The sequence below is a fragment of the Bos javanicus genome, chromosome 19, assembly GCF_032452875.1.
Source record: "Bos javanicus breed banteng chromosome 19, ARS-OSU_banteng_1.0, whole genome shotgun sequence".
NCBI lineage: Eukaryota > Metazoa > Chordata > Mammalia > Artiodactyla > Bovidae > Bos > Bos javanicus.
The window spans coordinates 35599822-35621784 of NC_083886.1; the positions used below are offsets into that span (position 1 = coordinate 35599822).

Genomic DNA, 21963 nt, shown 5'->3' on the forward strand with positions numbered 1-21963 from the left:
TAATATCTGAAAGCAAGATGTCACCTTATCAATATAAATAAAGGAATAAAAATTCTTTTTTTTTAAACAAAAAAATAAAACCAAGCTGACTTCACGCTGATTCAGCCAGTCCCCGTCCAACACCCCAGGGCTCTTCCTCTCTCTTTTTGGGACCGTGGTCACACTCCTTCCCTGCGCAGCAAACTCCATCCTCCGTCCTTGGTTCTGACGGCTTCACCACATTCAGTGGTTTAGGTTCTTTCCCAAGAGACTCAGCCTCATCCCAGAATTGCCGCACTGATCTCACCACCCACAGCAAACCTAAGCAAAGGTCCGCATTTATTTTCAGTCCTTTTTGACCTTAGGCTCACCATTCCACTGAAGGTGCCCAGTGTTTAAACCAGAAGAGGCGCCTTCTGAGTTGGGCACTGATGGATGAATAGGAGTCTCCTGAGAAGAGAAAGGGGAAGAGGGGCCATGCGTGTGGAAAGGCTGGGGGCAATTTGGGCATGTGAGGTGTCCCCCTGCTGCGGCTGCAGCCCAGGTTTGTTCAGAGGGAAGGGGAGTAACAAAGGATGGGTCTGGAGAGGTGGGGTGGGGAGGAGTAACAGGCAAGGCCCTGGTGGTTGGGCCAGGAGCTTCAGGTCAATAGTGGGTCACAGGGGGCGTCAGAGTTTAGAAACTGTGGTGGAAGGATTGGTAAATGAGTGGGAGTGGTGGCGACCACAAGTTCAGCATTCTTGCTGCTCTGGAGACTCAGTTTTATCATCTGTAAGGTGGGTGCAGGAGGACGACCCACTCCCAGGGCTGCTGGGGGACGCCCTGGAGTGTGAGAGGGGCCCGTGGCTCACACCCCCTGTCTGGGACATCTCTGCTTCCTGTTTCTCCGTCAGGGGAAGTCTCGGTCTCAGCTTCAAAAGCACAAACACGCTCTCAAAACAAAGGAAGCTGGTCCTCGACTGCGGAGGAAGCAGGAAGCTGCCGGCCCTGCTAGCAGCCCAGCTGCCGGGGCGCGGGGACGGCGGTATGGAGTCTGTGGCCCTGTACAGCTTCCAGGCCACGGAGAGTGACGAGCTGGCCTTCAACAAGGGGGACACGCTCAAGGTAGGGTGGCCGGGGCTGGCCGAGTTGTGCGTATGTGATATGGGGTGGGTGCTTAAAATCAAGGCCTGGATGGCCCTTCTAATAGAGTCTAGTCTCTGGAGGAAGATAGGCCCAGCTTCTCCAGTCATTGGCTACGTGACTCTGGACAAGCCACCTTCTGCCTCGGATTCTCAGTTTTCCCATCTGAGAAATGGGGAGTTAGTTAGTGCTCCCTCCCTTAGGAGCCATTCTGAGAATTCAGCGTAGTGAGTGGCAGGGGCTGATTCAACACCCAGTTTCCCAGGAAAGAAATGAGTTAACTCATTTGAAATGAGTTAAAGAGAGAGAGGCAAAGAGACTGAGACAGAGAGAGGATCTTGGGAATTAAGAACACACACTAACCTATCGGGGATAAAACAACTGTGACTAAGGGTCTAGACGGGCCTCCCCACAGGTGAGATGAGCCTCAATGCTACGCAGCTCCCCTCGTGGAACCTCTGTAAGGAGCACACACCCTCCAGGGCAGAGGGGTTTCCAGGCTCTCTCTCTCAGGAAGTGTCCCTGCTTACATGCCTGCATCTGGAAGCGGAGCTCAGGGCCCTGATTCGGGAGTGTTTGGCACGATTTGGGTGCTGGATTAGCCATCAAGTCCCACTCAGAAAGCTCCCTGGGCCCCAGGCTCCACGCCGGCCCGGTGGGCATGAGACCGGCCATCCTTCCAGTCTGAGCTGGGGCCCCGCTCCGGGCTGCCCCAAGCTTCAGGCCTCAGAAGGGATAGCACCTCCCGTGGGCTGACCGTGTATGGAGCCAGGTCTGAGCTCGGCGGTGTGCTCCAGTGCCCATTTAATCTGCCACGGCCCCATTTTACAGGTGACTAAGTGAGGCCCCCAGGCACCATGACTTGCTCAGTGTGGGGTCGGGTGTGAACCCCTTCACCTGGGCTGGGGCGAGAGGGTGACAGTTCTAAGAAGGGCCACATCATTTTGAGGAAGTCCCCCCTTATCTGTGCTGGGATGCTGGCCCTGGGCCCCCTGGGTGGCCGGCAGGGGGTGGTGACCTGAGGACGTGTCGTTACCTGAGGGTGGGGCAGGCTTGACACCAGGACCAAACAGCCAGTACAGGAGACTCTGAGGTCTAGGACCAGCTCAAAGGCCTTGTTAGCCGATCTGAGAGAGTTTGGGTCTCTAGTTCCAGACTCCAGGGCTTGGGAGAAAGTGGAATCATGAGGAATTTGGAATGGGGTGGGCAGTGCTTTCCCCCTGAGATGCAGGTGATGGACAGTGTGGTGGGGATGGATCTGTGGGGTCCCCCAAGGGAATCACTGTAAAAACTATGACACCCATTTCCCTCCTGGATGCCTGGGCTCTCTACCCACCCAGAGACTGGCCGGGTTCCCACTAACCCTGGCTAGAGCACTGGCATCTTCTGCTGTGTTTGCTTCTAACCCGGGCTCCTGAGGGCAGGGGCATAAACCAGTGCTGGCACAGGGCAGGACCTCAGCAAGACACGGGGTGTCAGAGGAAGGAAGGAGGGATTAAGATGTTAGCCAGGACCCAGGAGGGGACCTCTCGAGGCATGACAGGCCATGGGAAGGGCTGCCTTTTCCTTCCTTCATACAACAAACCCTTGCTGGCCTGTGGAGCATTGTCCTGAGTGCTGAGGCCACAGGCAGTGGACAAAGCCCAATCGCTGTCCTCCCAAACCTGACATTCCAGAGGGTGAGTCATGCCAGGAGGTGACAGATGGATGGAAGCAATCACCCGCGAAGATGGAATGCAGAGGGTGGGAGGGGCAGGGGGACAGCTTTAGACTAGGGGCGGGGGGGTCTGGGCAGCCTCTCAAAAGAAGTGACACCTCAGCTGAGATCTGAAGGATGAGCGGGACCCAACCATGCAGAGAAGAGGCGGGGGAGGAGAGTGAAGGAGGAGATGCATCCAGCGCGGGTGTGAGTGAGTCTGCAGCGTGGACTCAGCCTAGCTCCATGCTCCGTGGTGGCATAAAATACCACACAGTCCCTAAAAATGCCATCTGGGAAAGGGTCGTTTAACAATGCAAAAATGCTCATGAGGCAACGTGAAGTGGCAAAAAGGCAGAATGCAGAGGAATATACATAGAGAGCCAACTCACATGTACTCAGTAGATTTGAGTTTTAGGGATAGGAAACTGACATTCTGCAGGTGAGAAAGGGAAAGCTGAGCCTCTTCTAGGCACCGGATTCGTGCCTAGGAAAAAACACCAGCATGTCCTGAGGAGTTAGTCCTGGGTCCTGGGAGGCGGGCCATCAGCAAGTCCCACTTCCTTGTTCATGCCCCTGCCTTTCCCTGATGGACAGGGATGAACGAGTGGGCCTTCCAGGCCCAGACCTGGCGACAGGGCCCTTCCTCACGGTGGTGCAGGTGCCAGGTCAAATCCTGCCTTGATTTAAGATTTTGATGGATTTTTTTTTTTTTTTGCGTTAAATTTTAAACAGTCTAATTTTTAGAACAGTTTGAGGTTTACAGAAAAATCGAGAAGGTAGTGCAGAGGGAGTCGCATCTGACACCGCAGGCCCGCTCTCGCCCATGCATACCCTCTCCCGTGGTAACATTTTAGAGTATCAACCTGGTTCATTTGTTACATTAATAGACTGATATGGATACATTATCATTAACTACTGACAGCATGAAAATTTTTTGCATTGATTTTGATTTTTTAACATATTCTCTTAAAATACTATTTACGTTGATTCGTGACATCTTCAGAGCTCCGTAAATTTTGCGCTCAAAGTGCCTCCCCCACCTTATGTGGTCTGGAGTCCGATTTCTGTAACTGCAAAAGTTCGACTGCGACATCGCCCGGCAGCCCTGCTCTCCAACTCCCGTCTGGTGACTGAGCACGCAGGGCGTCCATTCGAGCGTGTTTCCAGCGCACCAGCTGTAAGCGCCCATTGGACATACAGATCCCAGGCCCTGGGAGCTGGCAGGACGCTGTTCTTCCAGTCTTGAGCTCTGCTCTTAGATGACCCTCTGGACAAATAGCCCCAAATGTCACTTCCCTAAAACATAGCCCCCTCCCAGGAGTAGGCTGCTTTGGGTGCACAGTACCCGTCGCTCCTGGCTAGAGGAAAGATGTGGGTGCTGGCTTACCTCTGCCTCTTCATCGACAGCCTGGCCCCCAGAACCCAGACTCAGGGAGCCCATGGCCTCAGCACCTCCATGGGGATGGCCGGTGTGCCCCAGGTTGGACACAGCCAGCCCTGAGCTCCCCACCTGCCCCCGCAGCTGTTCCATTGCACCCGGTGGCCACATCTGCCCACCAGCACCCAGGCCCAGAACTTGGGGTGGTCTTGGCTGCTTTCTCTGCATCTTGGAGCCAGCCTGTTAGCAGTTCCCCCTAAACCGTCCCAAATCTGACCACATCTCAGTCACCCCAGTCCAGGGCCCCATCACCGCTCACCTGGGCCCAGCTCCTCACATCCCTCCCTCCAGTCCACAGCCTGGTCTCCACACAACAGCCACAACCCAGAGCCTGACCTTCCCCCAGTGGCCCTCAATGGTTCCTCTTGTTTGTTTTTGTGAATAATTTTCTTTATTTATTGGCTATGCTGGGTCTTTGTTGCTGTGTGGGCTTTCTCTAGTTGCGGGACCAGGGGCTACTCTCTGGTTGCTGTGCTTGGGCCTCACATTGCTGCAGCTTCCCTGGTTGCTGAGCACAGGCTCTAGGGCGCGTGGGCTTCTGTGCTTACAGCTCGCAGGCTCTAGAGCACAGGCTCAAAAGTTGGGGTGCTCTGTGGCATGTGGGATCTTCCTTGATCAGGGATCGAACCTGAGTCTCCTGCATTGGCAGGTGGATTCTTTACCACTGAGCCACAGGGGAAGCCCGCTCGTCTTGGTTTTGAAAATAAAAATCTGAATGGCCTCCTCATTCCCACCAGAGTACAATAACGTCCAGCTCTCTCGCTCCCTGTGTACCTCACGGTCCGGCCCCCACCTCAGCTGCAGTCACACAGTTTTCCTTTCTGCTCCAAGGACAGCTCGCTCCCACCTCAAGGCCTTTACACTGGCTATTCCTTCGGCCATGGACCGACATCCCCACATCCTCTCACGTCCAGCCTTTCCTATAATTTGGGCCTCAGCTCACATGTCAGTCACCTCCTCAGAGATGCCTTTCTTGCCCACTCCCCCACCCCTGTGGACAATCCCCTGCCCCAACCAGGCATCTACATCTTCTTGGTGTATATCTTGCAAGCACTCCCCACTGCATTAAATTATCTTGTTTATTTGTCTGTTTCCTGTTTCTCCCTCTGCCTCTGCCCTCCAAAGCGTGACCTCCTGCTCCCGGCTGTGTCATTGGGCTGGACACAGGGCCTGCCCTGCAGGAGGAGCTCAGTGACCACACTGGCCATGGGGTAGTGGCACAGGACAGCACCCAGGAGAAGGGGCCAAGCTGGGGGCAGGCCAAGGTGGGAGCATCACCAGGGAGGGTTGGCAATTCCTGTGTCTCAGAGGGTCTGGGTGCTTTGAACAATGTTGACGGCAAGACCTCAGCTACCGCAACCCATCAGAACATTTCTGAGTCTTTCCCTGGAGTGGAGATGACAGGAAAACAAACAAAGTTGGGATAGACGAGACGTGTTACAGCCTCATGTCCACACAGGACTTTGTAGGTCACAAAACACCACCACATGCCGTGTAGGCTGCATCTATTTTATGGTGGCAGAAACCGAGGCCAAGGCTGCGGAGAGAGTTAGAGGCAGGCAGACTGGTCTAGAGCCCAAGGCTGCCGGGAACCTTCACTGAATCTGTGTCCCATAGGCCCTGATTTTCCCATTAAGCTGGGGTGGGGGGGATTTGTTTTGTGTTGTTTGGTTTTCAGCAAAAGTTTTCCTGAGTCAGCCACCTGCTTCCGGCTGTCCCTGGGGACGCTAGCCTGGCCCAGACAGTGGGGACAGGAAGGAGGGGGCTCGGCGGGCCAGGCGGTCAGACGAGTTGCTGCCCCAGCCCTCATTCCCATGGGGCCTCTGCTTGGGTGGCTCATCTGTGTCTGATTTTTTGTCTCAACCAAGCATCCCCACCGGGTTGGAGCTGATACATGGACCTGCTCTAGGACGGACAGGGAAGACTGCCCTTGGGCAGGGTCCAGAGACAGAATGAAGGGGGACTGGCGTGAAGAGTGAGGGGGTCCTGCTCACCTCCTCTTGGAGCCTGCGTCCTCCTCTGTGAAATAGCTTTTGATGACAGCAGCCCCGGGGGCCGGGGTGAGAAGGGGTGACCCGTGGCGAGCCTGCCCAGCGACAGGGGAGGGAGCCCAGCGTCCCGCCGCCACCCTCAGCAGCTTCCACCCACACTTGGGTTTCAGTTCCCCTCGGGCCACCTGCAGGGTGACACAGAGCCTGTGACCCGAGCCTTGTCTCAGCCCAAATACCTCCCGTTTGCTCCCCAGGGTCTGAACTCCCCACCAGACCATCACCCCTGAGTTCAGGTGTGCGGGTTTGTAAATGTGGGTGACCCCAGGTGACCACCACTTGGTGGGGCTCCTCAGACTGCCCCCTCCCCGGGTCAGCGGAGGTGTCGAGTACCATGGGCCCCATGTCCAGGGCCACAGCTCAGGGACTGAGGGGCTGTGGGGTCTGCCCTAACCCCATGGGGTGCTGGGGGTCTGGGTGGCAGCACTTGGATGTCCAGCTCCAGCCCCGTGTGCCCTTGGCAGGGGAAGCTGACACTCCTGGGTGACCAGGAGCCATGTCTCTCCTGCCCACAGATCCTGAATATGGAGGATGACCAGAATTGGTACAAGGCCGAGCTGCGGGGCGCCGAGGGGTTTGTCCCTAAGAACTACATCCGCGTCAAGCCCCACCCGTGAGTAGCTCCCTCACATCCACAGGACCCCCTGCCCCGCTGCCAAATGTCCCCTCCCAGCCTGGCCCAGACGGAGTGACCTGCAAGGCCTCACCCCAGCCTCCCTCCATCCGTCTGGAGCCCCCTGTCTGTACCCTGAGCAGAAGTGGGGGACAGAGATGTGATGACTTGTCCCAAGTGGTGGTAGTCCAGGCCAGTCCAGGCCACAACACCAAGGACCTGGGACACCCGAGAGCACCCGGGCCCTGGAGAGGACGGGGCCTGGGCCCTCAGCGCTGGGCCCAACGGCTGCGGCGTGGCCTCAGGCAGGCCCTGGCTCTCTCTGTTCTTGTTTCTCTGTCTACAGCACAAGGAGGCCCGAGGTTCCACTCATGGGGGGCCCTAGGAGCCTGTGCAGGGGTGGGGGTGAGGGGCCAGGGAGGAGAGGGGCAGGAAGGAGGCAGACCTGAGGGCCCTGCCATTGGAGCAGGAGATGGGAGAGCTGGACACCAGCCAAGCAGAGCTGGGACAGGGCAGAGCAGGAGTCAAGTGTGGGGCCCAGGCATCCCCAGGCCTGGGACCTGCTGGCCCAGGGAAGCCTCTGGTCAGGCTTTCAACATTGAATGCCCTAGTCTCAGCCCCGACACAGGCCTAAGTGGCCAAGAATCTATGAAAAACCAAGTGGATATGTGTGGAGTGAAGGCTGAAGTAGCCTTGAGACACAGTCATTCACTAAACACTGGCTATGGCCCCAGGGACCCGGCCCAGGTGATGCTGGAGACACGTGATGAGATGCTCGGGTCAGAGCAACGTGTCCCAGGGAGAGACAGGAGGTAAAGAAAGTATGACAAGAGAAGGCAGTCAGCATCGAGATAACTAACCAGGGAGGCCTTCTCGGAAGAGGTGACAAACTGAGGTTTTGAAGGATGTGTGTAGGAGTTAGCTGCGTAGTCAGAGAAGGGCATTCCGGGGAGAGGGGCAATGAGAACCCCTGGCTGTGGGCCTGGCAGCGGGGCCTCAGATGCTGGGTGGAGGGTGGGAGGAGCCACGGATGGGTTTCAGCGTGGATGGGGGTCCTGCATCTGATGCGGAGGCAGGTGACAGGGCTGGGCAGGCTAGAGGGGGCAGGCTGGGAGCTGCAACATGTGTGTGGTTGTGGGGTGAAAGGAGAGGGAGGTGCACTGCCAGGGTGGGGCCTGGAGGCTGTTTCCTCTTTATCTGTCTTCGAGTTCTTTCCAAAGCTGCCACCACCTCCGGCTTCCTGTGTTGGGCAAGGCCTCTACCCACCTAGGTCCCCTGTCTGGGCTCCAAGCACTCCTACCCCACCACAGGTCCTGTAGCCTGGGCTCCCAGCCTGCAAGGGCTGTGTGACCTTGACTTCTGTAAAGGGAGACAGATGGAGAGAACGTGCCAGGGCCACCAGCCAGGGCCAGGTCAGTGAAAGACACAATGGAAGTGGGAGCCTCCAGGTGGAGGCTGTGGCCCAGCGAAGGCTGGGAGCCTAGGAGGTTGGAGGCCACTGAGAAACCCAAGTAGAGGCTTTGGTTTACTCAGAAGGAAAGAAAAGCTGATGGATTTCAGGGCCATGCCCTGTGGGGCACTATGGTGGTTGAAGCCAGTCTCCACCAGGGTGGGTAGCAGCCGTGGAGGGTTCCGTGTCTGATGGCCCTGGGGTCCCTGGGGCTGTCTTTGGCCACTAGTGTCTGGGACAGATCAGGGACCAAGGGCAGACCCCCCACTTGGCTGAGGCCAGGTCCAGGTGCGTTCTGGGCTAACTTCACCCCTGCCCTAGCTCTGAAATAGCAGTGGGGAAAGTCCAGCCAGCAACTGACTCAGCCTTTGGGGCTCCAGTGTGGAACATGGCAGGGCAGGGGTCTCAGGCAGGCCCTGATCACTGCCACCATGCTGTAGCCCAGGGAGCCCGGGGCAGGTGTGATGCAGGCCATCTACTCCCAGGGCCTCTGGGCATCACAGGCAAGGTCCACCGAGGGTCTGACCCAGTCGTGTGGGGGTCTAGGAGTGCACAGTCTGCTGGGCCTGGGAGGTAGAGTAGAAGTTTGCCAGGAGTGTGGGCAGACCAGCTAACAGTTGGGGAGGTGGGGTGCGCATGGCTGAAGGTCGGAGCAGTGGCGGTAAACCCCTGCAGGTGGCGGCACCCTTGTCCTCCCAATGACCCTGCGAGCTGGGTGCTCTCGTCAGCGTCTTGTGGGCCAGGAGACTGTGGCAGAGACGAGTGGCCTGTCCAGGGTCAGAGACGGAGGGAGGTTTGCTTCAGGTGCTGTGGGCCTGGGCTGTGCCCACCAGGATGGAGTTGGGGAAATTTGCCAGGCAAATATTGGCGGGGGGCCTCTGCCCCTCCTTGGGCCTCAGTTTCCACATCAGTAAAATGGGGGCTAAGTGAGGAGTGAGCTGGGTTCTGGGGGTGTCAGGACGGGGAGGCTGGTTTCTCCCATCCTGTCCTTTGAGCTACCGAGGACCAGGAGGGGGCTGGGCACCCTCCTCAAGACTGCGGTTGTGAAAGCCTTTGAGGGTGACGGCCGCCCACACGCGGATGCCTCCTGTGGGGTTTTGTGGGTTCTTCAGAGACACCGGGCTCGGGAAACGCCCACATGGGGCCCCACTGGACCCCTGCTCCCCCCGCGGCAGCACCTGCACGGGTTCCTGCTGGGGGCTTCCCAGAGGAGCTCCGTTTTGGGCACCCCCGAGCCCTGGGCCCTCCGCGTCCCAGCTTAGCCTCTGGCCTGGAGGTTCCTCCGGGACTCCGAGAGACCCAGGCTGAGCTCTCAGAGGCAGCCTGGAGCCCTACCCTTGGCCGCCACCTCCACTGCCTCCACTCCGGGAAAACCCGCTGTGAGATGGGCCCAGGCCTCTCCACCCCCCAGTATGGGGGCAGTTGTGGGCTAGAAGCTCACTTTTGGGGTATGGGCTCCCAGGAGTGGCGTCTAGAACACAATGTCAGGACCAGGATTTTATTTTGGGGTGGAAGATGAGGAGGAGCCTTGGAACTGCTCTTTCTGGCTGGAACCAGGGAGCCAACACCATGAGCTGGGCAGGGTGCCTGTCCTACTCCCCTCAGTCACCACCTGAGACATTGGGGGCCCAACCCGCCCACACCCAGGCCGGGCACATCACTCGGAGGAGCTGCCAGTGCTCACACTTGGCAGGCAGGGGAGGGGTAGGTAGGGCTGCGGGCAGGACCCCGTCTGCCTGCACCTGAGCCCCCGTGCTGGGCTTGCAGGGCTCTCTGTCAACATCCTGACATGACAGGAAATTCCCGCCTCGTATCTGCCGGCTGGGCGCTCAGACTCAGGAAGGGGAGAAGGGAAACAGCTCAGGGAAGGGAGGCTTGGCGGCCTCGGGGCGCCAAGGTCTCACGGTGAGATTCCGGTCACACTGGGCTTTGGTTTCCCCATGTAAACATCAAGAGTGGACTAAAACCCTGGGGCTGGGAAGCCAGCTGGAGGTCACCTGGGCCCTCTGAGGGTAGGCGATTCCCAAAGAGCCAGACTCCGCCAGACTGCCTCGTGCATTTACCAGGAGCCTTCTATATACCTGGTTATGTTTGGTCAGAAGGAAGAGGGACTTGATCGAACCTGTGAGAAAAAGTCCAGGTGGCCTCAGTCTATGCATCTGTGAAATGGGTACAGGGAGAGACCCTTCCTCATCAGAGCAAAGCTACTATTTCTCTTTGGTGGTGGTTTAGTCGCTAAATTGGGTCTGACTGAAAAAAAGACAAAATAAATTGTGTTTGACTGTTCACAATCCCATGGATTGTAGCCCACCAGGCTCTCTCTGTCCATGGAATTCTCCAGGCCAAAAATACTGGCGTGGCTTGCCATTTCCTTCTCCAGAGGATCTTTCCCATTCAGGGATTGAATCTGGGTCTCTTTCATTATAGGCAGATTCTTTACCATCTGAGCCAGGGGAAACCCATTTCTCTTTGGTCATCTTTAAAATATTTTTTCACTTTTAAGAAACTACAACAGGAAATGTAAAAGCCCAGGTGGGGGTGGCTGGGTCAGAGTTCACTGAGGTGTGTGTTTGCCTGAGTGTGTGCGCATGTTAAGTCGCTCAGTTGTGTCTGACTCTTTGTGACCCCGTGGACTGTAGCTTGCTAAGCTCTGTCTATGGGATTCTCCAGGCAAGAATACTGGAGTGGGTTGCCATGCCCTCCTCCAGGGGATCTTCCCAACCCAGGGATTGAACCCGAGACTCTTGTGTCTCCTGCATTGGCAGGTGGGTTCTTTACTACTAGTGCCACATGAGAAGCCCCGTGTGTTTGCCTGGTATGATGGCAAAGGCTTGTGCTCAGGAGGCAGAATGCTGGGACTAGGCACAGCTCCTGTCTGCCACCATGTGTGACCTTGGGTACATGACTTCTGCCTCTCTGGGCCTCAGGTTGATAGTCTGTAAAGTGGGCGCAGTCGCACCTCCTGTGTCCAGGACTGCTGGGAGGACCTGGCTGTGATGGGTGCCTGGCACCGGGCAGGGTGGCTGGCCCCCCGCCCTCACCTTGCCCTCTCTGCAGGTGGTACTCGGGCCGGATCTCCCGGCAGCTGGCGGAAGAGATTCTGATGAAGCGGAACCACCAGGGAGCCTTCCTGATCCGGGAGAGCGAGAGCTCCCCAGGGGAGTTCTCCGTTTCTGTGAAGTGAGTTCTGACCCGAATACGTGGAGGAGGGTGGGCAAAGACAGGCCCTCGGAGCGAGGAGGGAACAACAGACCCCTGGAAGCAGATGACAGTCTCGGGGTCGGGGGTGAGGCGACTGCAGGGCGTGGCCCTGGACAGTGAGGATTGGAGGCCGACTGGGAGTCCTCCCATGCTGGGCCAAAGGGTCGGCCATTGTTCCACGAGCAGCAAGTCACCAGGGGAAGCTGATATGACAAGGCTGCAGGGGGAGAGCAGCAAGCCCCCCGGGGTGGGTGTCCAGGATGTGCTCTGGACAGGATCCCCCTTGTGCTGTGCAGTCAAGAGGATGGACCCTGGGGCCAGGGTGCTTAGGTTCACATTCCAGCTCGGCCATTTCCTGTCTGTGTGACTTTGGGCAAGTCACTTAACCTCTCTGTACCTGTTTCCTCACGTGTAAAATGAATTATTGCGAGGAGCAAATGAGTCATTCTATTGAGAGCCGTTAGAATAGTGGCTGCCACTGAAGCAGGGTGGCAGCCTCTGGGCAAAGTGGAACCAGAAACCAGAAGTCACAATGGGGCAATGAGGAGTCCAGGTGGAAGGAGGGGCAGGAGCCGGGGAGGGGGTCGGGCCCCGCTCGTCTCTGTCCTGCCTCTTCCGCACCTGGAACAGGGGGATGTGGGAGCAGCAATTCAAGGACTAGTCACTGAGTTATGTGCAGTGTGCCGGGCAGCATCAGGGACTCAGGAAACAACAGGAAAAAACAAAGTTGCTGTCCTTCAGGGTTTGTGTCTTAGTCGGGGAGACAGACCTTGAAACAAACACAGCAGGAGCCAGGTGGCAGGGACGGATGGCCTCAGGTTTGAGCAGAGATCTGCAGCTGCAGTGCAGGCTGTCCGGGGCCCCAGGAGTGAGGACTGGGAGGAGAGCTTCCACACAGAGGGAACAGCAAATGGAAAGCCCCTGGGGTGACTGGGCAAAGCCAGTGTGGGGAGGGGTGTCAAATCCAGAGAGAATAGCCTGACAGGTCCCTAGCAGGAGGCGGGTTCCCCCAGAGCAATAGGCCTCCACGGAGCATCCCCACTAGGGGAAGGAAGTGGATCCCTTGGGCTACTGAGGAGGAGGATGGCTGGGATCGAGGCAGGCCCTGGAAAGAGCCAGACGGAGCCGCTGGCATTAGCACTGGGATGGGGCTGGAGGGTCAGGGAGGTGGCATGTGCCCGTGAATTGGGGCCCACCAACAATAATACCACCTTCAGGGTTGCTGAGGACACTGGGCACATAGCTGGATGGGATGGGTGGGTGGACATGGGCAGCGTGGCCTCAGGGTGCTGGATGGCACCAGTCTTCTAGGACTTGGATGTGTCACAGCCAATGGCTGGCTGATTTTCCAATGGATAAACGTACATAGGATGGCTTTGATGGCTTCTGTGGGGAAAAGTCTGACGCGGCACCAGGCTCAGGGGAGGGAAGAGCTCATGTCTCCCAGCAGGCTGGCCATGAGGCTCCTGTTTGCAGAAATGTGCCCCAAGGGAGGCCTTTCCTGTCTGTTCTATACAGAGCTTGTGGTGGCGTGCAGTTGGCACACTGGAGCCCTGGCAGGTGGGCTTCTCCTTGTCGGGGTCAGGAGAGCTTCTGGGGATGGTGGTCCCACACCAGGGGTCACAGCCCTCACCCGCCCCTCTCCAAGCTTTGTCACCAGCCTTGGCTTTTCTCACTTCCATTTCCCCTGGGAACAGGCTGAGCTCCTGATCCAAGGCAATGGCTCTCCTCCTCTCTGAGCCTCAGGGGTGGTGAGACACCAGTTCTTGGCCCTGAGCGTCTGGAGCCCCCTGGCTCGCCCCTCCTTCCACAGCCCAGACCTTGAGGCCAGTGGGTCCCTGAGGAACAGGAAGTGGCAGTTTTCCCTGTGCTGGCTCCCAGGGCCCAGTATCTCCTGGGAAAGGCGCCCGCCAGGCGGGCTGGTCTGGCCTCGCTCCAGGAATCAGCTCCAGGGTCACCGCAAAGCAGGGCACAGGGGCTTCTTTGGCCACTTCTGCAGCCTGAACTGAGCTCCTACCTGCCTCCCCCTCACCTGAGAGTGGATCCCATGGCCTGAACTTCCGCCGTGGGTGCCCTGGCACCCTGCCCTCTCCTGGAGCCTCCCGGGGCATGCAGACCCGCCACCCCAGGCACGGGGTCAGGCCAGCCAGCTCAACCTGTGGGGTGTGTGTGTGTAGGACAGGGGAGGAGTCCCTTGGGGAGTGAGGGACTGGGGTCTCCACGATGCCTGATGGAGGGAAGTTCGATGGCAGTAGGCACTCCGCAGGCTGGAGGAGATGACATCTGAGCTGGGCCCTGGGGCATGAGTAGGAGTTTGGTGCACAAAGAGGAGAGGGGATGCCAGGCCCAGGGAACAGCAAGTGTGAAGACCCAGAGGTGGGGCAGAGAAGGTGGGCTTGGAGAGTAGTTGTCTGTCCGAGCAGGAGGGGAATGGGCAGTTTTAGGGAGCCAGCACCAGTGCTTTCTGGGAAAGGGGCCTGGAGTGTCCCTCAGAGAAATCCCCGCACACACACTGTCCCCCTTGTTCCACCCCAGGCATCCTGCCCAAGCCCTTTCCCCTAGCTCAGAGCCAGAACCCTGGGTGCCCGGGTTGTGGTGTGTACACAGCACCACCAGGTGGCGCCCTCCAGCCTCAGTTGCATCTCCCAGGGCCAGGATCCTGGGTCCTGCCCCTACTCTGGTCCATCCTCTGTCAGCGGGCCTTTCAGGGCCCTTGGAGGACCACCAGGCAGACCTCAGAGCAGGAAACAGACTCAGGGCATCTGTGGCTAGGAGAGGGGCTTTTGAGGAAGAATATGAGCTGTGTAACCCTGGGCAAGGTACCCTGGTCTGTTTCCTCGTCTGTGAGATGAACATCGATGCAAGGGGCTGAGAATGCTGCCAGCACACAGCAAGTTCTCCCCAAATGTTGGCTTCCCCGGTGGCTCAGTAGTAAAGAATCCACCTGCCAGTGCAGGAGACACAGACTCCATCACTGGGTGGGGAAGATTCCCTGGAGAAGGAAATGGCAACCCACTCCAGTGTTCTTGCCTGGGAAATTCCATCGACAGAGAAGCCTGGTGGGCTACTGTCCATGGGGTCGCAAAGAGTCAGATATGACTTAGCGACATGAACAACAACAATCCCAAAAGCCAGCTATAGTTGTCATTGCCATGTCAACCCTCCCAGGACCACACAGTGCCTCCTGGCCCCAGCCCCATGGTCCCAGGCTGTTAGAGAAAGGCCAGTGGCCATGTGGGGCTGGGCAGCCCAGCTCTCCTCCTGTGTAATCTCAGCAGATCCCATCCTCCTCGGCTGTAACGTCCTTATCTCCAGTGTGGAGACAGTAGCCAGGACGTTGTGAAGTCCAGTGACCTGACAGCCACCCTTCTGGGTGATGACTACACAGATGCATGTGCAAGAGCGTTTCCGCCTCACTGGCAGGGCTCCCGGGACCTCTGATCCTACACGAGTGGCATCTCCCACATGCTCCCGCCAAGCCTCATAAAGCTGTCAGAGGTGGGGTTTACGGGCCTTGCTCTGCCTCCTGGAGCGACGGTGGCCACGGCTGGGTGCCCTTTACAAGTTTACAGAGGGCGGTCACCCCCACCCCCACCTCCAGGAGCATGTCTGAGCTGGCGGCCTGAGGGCCAGGGCAGGGGCGCATGGCCTGGCTGTGTAACTTTTGCCCCCACTCTAATACAGGCTGCGGTGGGCTCCTTGGTTGGAAGCAGTTTGTTCCCTAGTGAGACTAGGAAGATGCTTGCTTCTTTTCAGGCTCAGGTGCCTGGGGTCCTAACTGTTTGCTCTGCCCCTCTGGTTGCTGAGCCCCTACTGTGCACCAGGCCCCATGCCCAGTTTCAGGGACTCAGCTGCCATCAATTGAACAAAGCTCCCTGTCCTTTAGGCCCAGGTTCCACTGGAGCAACTGATAATTTTATACATGTATGTATGAGGAGATGTGTATGTATAATTTATTAAACAATTAGTAAATTATATAAAATCTTGGAAGATGAAAAAGGCTCTTGGAAAATGAGGCAGAAAGAATTGGAAGAAGGCATAGTTTTATGCAGGCAAAGACAGGGAGGAAGTGACCTCAGAAGTCTGGTGTGCAAGTGAAGAAACAAAGGCTCAGAAACGTGCAGTAACTTGCCTGAGGTCACACAGCCAGAAACAGCAGATCTAGTGCCCATTGACACCCCCATGACCTGAAAGACCAGGTCTGCCCTTCCGCTCTCCTTCCCTGAGGCTGAAAACCCGGTGTTGGGGGGTTCTCTCTCCACTCCCTTCCCAAGGTCAGTTTGATTCTATCTCACATCTGCTGCAGAACAAGTCATCCACCCCCTCCTTTTTCACAGATGGGAAGACTGAGTGCACAAGGGCCATGCCTTATCAGAAATCACCCAGTAGGCAGTCAGCAACCTGGCCTCCACCAGGCCACCAACCTGGTCTCCAAGCCCTGACTGGGGGGTCCTGGGGATCCTGACACCTTACCCCAGCCTTGTTTATCCACCCTGGGCCACTGTCACCCTGGCTAATGCCGCCACCAGGCCAGAAAAACCTGCTGGGCAGGACCAGCGGCAGCTAGCATTAGGCCTGACTTCATCCTTTAGACTTTTCTGACAGCCCAGGGGCCCGGCCCAGCCCTCACCCCCCTGGGTAGGTGGGCGTGAGGGTCACAAACAGGGACACACACACCCATGGCTGCTCGGAGATGGATGCACATGGCCGGCCTCCCAGAGCAGGGAGAGACACACGCACACATCCAGGTGTGATGGAGAGACACTGGCACGCGCAGGCCTAGACATCAGACACATACATCAGGCTTGGTGCCCTCTCCAGCTGGGGAGGGCTCACCCAGCAGGGCCACCCCTCCTAGCTCTGGGGTCACCTGGACTTAGACTCGGGCCTGGGGAGGTAGGAGACAGGCTGGCCGGGAGAGAAAGTCTGCCCAGGTGCTGGGTCCTCATCCCTGTCACATGGAGGAGGGTCGGTCACTCGTCAGGCCAGGGGCTGGCTCAGAGGAGGTCACACCTGCTCACAGACACAGCAGACCAGCTGCCCCCAGCCGTGGGCGGGCTCCTCTCCCCTCTGGGCCCTGCTATCCCATCTTGAGTCATGCACAGGCTGAGGACTGGACCACGAGAGCTTCCCAGGTTTGAGAATCCGCCGGTTGTCAGTCTGATGAATTTGAGCAAACTCTGGGAGATAGTGGAGGACAGAGGAGCCTGGCACACTGCAGTCCCCGGGGTCACAGAGAGTTGGACTCGACTTAGCAATTGAACAACAATAAGGTTCTAGAACTGCTGGATCCCTTGCCCCCTCCCAGGTCTCGCCCCTTCCCTGGGTATGATCAGGGAAACACTCCATTCTGGGTGACGTCCGGGTGACTGAAGGTAACCTTCAAACACCAGAGTGTTCAGAACTGTGCTCACTTGGAGCTGAGGTCTCCTCAAAATCCCTACACCCTCCGACCCTCACCCGGAGGACAGCTGCTGAATACACCCCCGGCTCCTCCTCGGAGATGGCACTGAATTAGGGACTCTGCCTCCCCAGCACCACGGCCACAGTCCAGGGGCTGGGAGAACCCCAGGCTCTCCGGGACAGGGCACGAGGGAGTCAAGAACCAAGGCTGCAGCAGGCCGGACAGGAGGGAGGTGCCTGCCCGCCTGCCTGCCCTCCTCCCATCCTGGGACATGGACACACATATCCTACAGCCGACAGCACAGGTGCTTAGTCACCTGGGAACAATGCTTGCTGACGGCACACGAGCGGCTTTGTCTCAGGCCGGGGTGATGGCTCTGCCTGGTCACAGAGCCTCCAGCATTTTCTGGCCTCAGTTCTGCAGGTGGAGCTGGCTGCCCTGAGCGTGGACGTGTGTTAGAGGGGCTGGGAGTACAGCTCAGAGCCAGTGGGGGTTGGGGGTGTCAGCGGGGTCTGGGAATGAAACAGCCAGTGAGCATGGATGCCTGGGCTGCCCCACAGTGTCCCTGACCAGATTCTCTCCCAACTGGGCTATGCCTGGGCCAACTCCTGCCTTCCTGACTTTGGGTATCTGTGAGCAGCGGGTTGCTGGCTGGCTGCACAGGGCTGAGGAAGACAAGGAGTCCCCTGACTCTGACTGAGGGCATCTGAGGCAGCTCACGGAGCTTGGGCCATGATACCCAGGCTTTGAAGCATGAATAAGAGTTTGACTGAAGAAGAATTTGGAAGAAATAATGTAGCAGAGGCCTGGAGGCATGCTTGAAAGTAGAGAGAGAAGCTATGGCGTGGTTGGGATCCTTGCCTTGGGCGGGGCAGGAGGATTCCCCCTCCCCCAGGCCCAGAGACACAGAATGGAAGGTATTTACCTGGGACAAATCTCCGTCTTAAATCTCACATCTTACTTTTAACAAGGCAGCACGCCAGGCCTGGGGCTGACAGGTGGAGGAAGTGAGCTCAGACAGGGATAGGCAACTGGGGGATGGACTCCGAGCTCCGGTCCAGGCCCTCGAAGCACTTGGATGGCAGCACTGCAGGAGCTCAGGCTGCCCAGTCATGTGCGGCCCCTCCTGGCATGGGATAGGCCGAGCACAGGGAGGCACCGGCAGGTCCCTCTGCCCTGTGGCCAGTCTGGGAGAGGCAGGCCATCCCTTCAATTGGAAGGTGCTGGGCAGAGGGGTAGGATGCCGTGCAGTTGGGATGCAAGGCTGGGTAAAGGGAGGGAGAAGAGAAAGGGGTACGTTGATCGCATCACAGTGTATTTGAAGAAAATTGAGGCTGGACAGGTCATCAGAGCCAGACCTTGAGATCAAGGTGTTAGGATTTTACCCCGAGGGCTGAGGGCCGTGGGGAGCCATAGAAGGTTCTTAAGGGGGGTGGGGGTGGACAGGAAGCATCCCATAGCCTGAGCCTCTTGCACACTGGCAGGCTTTGGTCTAAGTCAGGATGCTCTTAGGACTCACCCCTCAAGGGACTGTGAGGGCTGAGAGGGGATAAGGTCGGGGAGGGAAAAGAGAGTTAAGGCTGAGGGGACGTTGGAGAGAGGAGGTGCTGTCTGCTCAGCTCTCTCAGAGGAACCATGCAATGTTGCCAACCAATGAGCGTTCACCCAGAAGGGAGGTATTACTATGAGGAAACCGAGGTTCAGAGAAAGTAAGTGATTTGCCTAAGGTCACAGAGCAAGAAAGTGTCCTGATCCAGGGTCCACATCCTTAACTCCACACTCCACGGCCAGGAGATTCCCTGTGCCTTGCACGGAGCCCGTTGGAGGGGACTCAGTCCTCACCCGGAGAGGAAAAGGCCAGGTTCCAGGGGGCAGGGGGAGGGCCCATCCGAGCAGCCCTCTGAGATGGCCTCTCCCCCAGCTACGGGGACCAGGTTCAGCACTTCAAGGTGCTACGCGACCCCTCAGGGAAGTACTACCTGTGGGAGGAGAAGTTCAACTCTCTTAACGAGCTGGTCGCCTTCTACCGGACCACCACCATCGCCAAGAAGCGGCAGGTCTTCCTGCAGGACGAGGAGCCCCTGCCCAAGGTGGGTAGGTTTGGGGGGCGGCAGGAGGAGGGTCTAGCACAGCTTCTCCAGTTCTGTCCTGGGGGTTGCCGTGAAGCAAGAGGAGTTGGGGGGCAGGGGGAGGCGGGAAGGGCGGGTAGAAACTGCTGGGCAAGCAGAGCCTGGCTTATTCTCAGCCAGAAGCTGTGCGTGCACACAGTAGGCGCTCAGTAGTTGTGTGTTGAGTGAGTGAAGGTATGCCACCTGCTGAGCCTCCTGGGAGCTGGCACCTCACAGGTAGGAAGCTGAGGCTCAGGGAGCAACGGGACTCGTCCCAGGCCACCTGCCGGGTGGGGTCAGCACTAGCTTCTGCTTGCCAGCAGTGGCGTGGGGTTGGGAAGTGGGGCAGGGGGTGCCCGTGGGCCAGGTCCTGGCCTGGTGGAGGGGGTCTAGCCACCCCTTGTTCTCACAATAACAGCAATTTGCCAGCCGGCTCTTTCATCAAGGGGCCCTGGGACCAGATCTCAGTCTCATTAGGGTGATGAAATCAGCCAGTGGGTTTATTAGACCTGACATACTGTTTTCCTTGGGATGGGGTGTCAGCAAGGCCTGGGGCTGGAGGTCAGGACCCTGCACAGCCTAGTGAACTCGGGTTCTGTTGGGGAGGGAGAGGGGGCCGCAGGCTGCTGCTCCAGTCCTGCCTGTTCCTAGGCCCCCCAACCCCTGCTCCTAGCCAGGTGTGATCTTAGGGCCAGTTCCCTCCCCTGGGCCTCAGCTTCCCCTGGGGCCAGTAGGATGAGCCCTGGGAGCTGATAGGAGAGTAAACAGTGTTTTCAGAGGACCCCCTTCCCCGCCTTATGCACCCTCCTCCCATCACCACACTTAGCGCCTGGCCCACTCAGAGCTCAGTCTCAGGGATGGTTCCCCCAGTGGGTCTGCTGCCCAGGCCAGCTCTGCCCTTGGAAAGTGTGAGGGGGCCACGAGGGAGCTGGGGGCTGCCAGAGGGCTCTCCCACACCCACCGCCTGGCTCTGAGGTCACCCACCCTGAGAGGTGACTGCAGAGCAGGCCCGGCCCCTGGGACCCAGGCTGCCTCCTCTGTCCTGGGCAGAGAACCGCTAATTACAGCCTGTCCATGATCCTATCGCCCGCCCAGATGAGATTCTGCAGGCTCGGAGCAGAGTGCCTGGTGGGCAGGCAGGTCCAGGGTGCTGGGTGTGATCATCATGGCGCCAGGCTGACGTGCCCGGCGGGGAGCTCTCATCCAGCAGCCATTCGCAGGGGGCAACCAAGTCCCACAGAGGTCAGGGACTTACCCACGGCCACTGGGGCACAGGTGGGACTAGAGCCCATCCTGAGAGATGGAAGTGTGCAAAGTGACATCCTTTGCCTCAAAGCCTGGCCAAGGGTAACAGCAGCAGACTGCTCATAGCCACACATCACTTTACAATTTAAAGGCCTGTTCCCATAGGTCTGGGGCCTGGAGTCAAAAGCTCAGGAGAGAGCCCCCAAGACGCACAGGTATCTAACCAAAGTCCCATGCTGAGGCCCAGGACTTGGTCCCTTGATTGCTGGCCATGTGGTCCCAGCTGGGCTGCCAGGACAGACCCTGTGGAGATGTAGGGTCTGTGCTGCAGATGTGCAGGGAGCGGGCAGCAGAAGGCCCATGGCGGGGTGGGGTGGGGGGATGGCTGTCATCTGAACCTGGACACAGAGCTGGGTTCAATCCCAACTCTGCCTCCTCTTGGGGCTTCCATGGGGACAGCCCAGCCGGGGGCTCCTGAAAGCCCACTGACCGTCTCCTCCCTTGCAGCCGCCCCGGGCCTGTTTCGCCCAGGCCCAGTTTGACTTCTCGGCCCAGGATCCCTCCCAGCTCAGCTTCCGTCGTGGTGACATTATTGAGGTCCTGGAGCGCCTTGACCCCAGCTGGTGGCGGGGCCGGCTCTCTGGGCGGATCGGCTTCTTCCCGCGAAGCTACGTCCAGCCGGTGCACATGTGACTGGAGTGGGCCCAGGGGCTGAGTCAGTGGACCCGCCGTCCACCAGGCACATGGAGAGAGGACACTGGCACCCCCAATCCAGGGCTTTGGATGGGAGCATGGGCGTCTTGACTGTCTGGCTGGCCTTTGGTGCTTCATGCTAACTGGGATGGGCCCAGCGCCCCGGAACCACTGCCACGTGCAGCGCCCACCGGTCTGGGGGGCTCCACGGCCTCTGCTGGCCTCTGACATCACAGGTTGGCCAGCAGGGCCCGTCCACTCCAAACACCAATGCCCCACCCCAGGAGGGCTGAGGACTCGGGCTCCACCCACTGGGGGCCCAAGCCAAGGAACCACAGGCTGGGCCTGCCTGTCTCTCCATTCAAAGCCCCAAGGGCTGGCTACTGGGAAGGGGGCCAGGGCCCTGTGTACCAGTGACCTGGACTTCTGGACAGACCCTGGTGGAAAACGACTTCTCAGGTGTCCTTCAAAGACTATGGGATCCACAGGCCTCCAACACCCCTGTCCACTGCAGACACTTAGTGAGGAGGGCAGGGTAGAGGCGAGGTCCCGAGGAAGGAGGGGAGGGGTGGGAGGAATGGAGGCAGCTGCTCCTTGCCACTGGCCCCATGGGACAGATGCACTCCAAGGGGGTAGCCCTGGACATGGCCCCCTAGAAGACACAGCTGCACCTGCCGTATTTGTTCAGGCCCAGGTTCTGCCCAGACCAGGACTTCAGGAAGCGGGGGTCACTGCAGACCAGGTGGGGAGCTGGGGCAGGAGCTGGACTTTGAGGCCCAGCAGCATCCAGGATGGGGGCAGCCTTGATGGGCCTGGCTTAAGGAGAGGCTGGGTGTCTATGGGGATGGTGCTGCCATACGACCCGGGACGCTCAGAGGCCTGAGCTCTGGTGAATTCGCTGCTCATGACCTGGGCCCGTGAACTCAAAATAAATACAGTGAAAGAAGATAAGTATGTCCGTGA

The 21963-nt window shown here is 58.4% G+C and overlaps 1 protein-coding gene across 1 annotated transcript; it reads left to right on the forward strand.

The window, feature by feature from the left end:
- The first annotated feature begins 875 nt into the window (after positions 1-875).
- On the forward strand, positions 876-21951 carry GRAP (GRB2 related adaptor protein). The gene is made up of 5 exons (XM_061391197.1): positions 876-1083; positions 6802-6899; positions 11407-11529; positions 18876-19044; positions 20815-21951. Exons 1-5 carry the CDS (start codon positions 1006-1008, stop codon positions 20998-21000), a joined length of 654 nt encoding a protein of 217 aa, XP_061247181.1. The 5' UTR covers positions 876-1005; the 3' UTR covers positions 21001-21951.
- The last annotated feature ends 12 nt before the right edge of the window (positions 21952-21963 follow it).

What these genes read in the sequence shown, in the direction of transcription:
- GRAP (XM_061391197.1), top strand. Translation starts at nt 1,006, where the DNA reads ATGGAGTCTGTGGCCCTGTACAGCTTCCAGGCCACGGAGAGTGACGAG. An exon ending in ACAAGGGGGACACGCTCAAG is followed by an intron (nt 1,084 to 6,801) that starts GTAGGGTGGCCG and finishes TCCTGCCCACAG; the next exon opens with ATCCTGAATATGGAGGATGA. An exon ending in GAGTTCTCCGTTTCTGTGAA is followed by an intron (nt 11,530 to 18,875) that starts GTGAGTTCTGAC and finishes CCTCTCCCCCAG; the next exon opens with CTACGGGGACCAGGTTCAGC.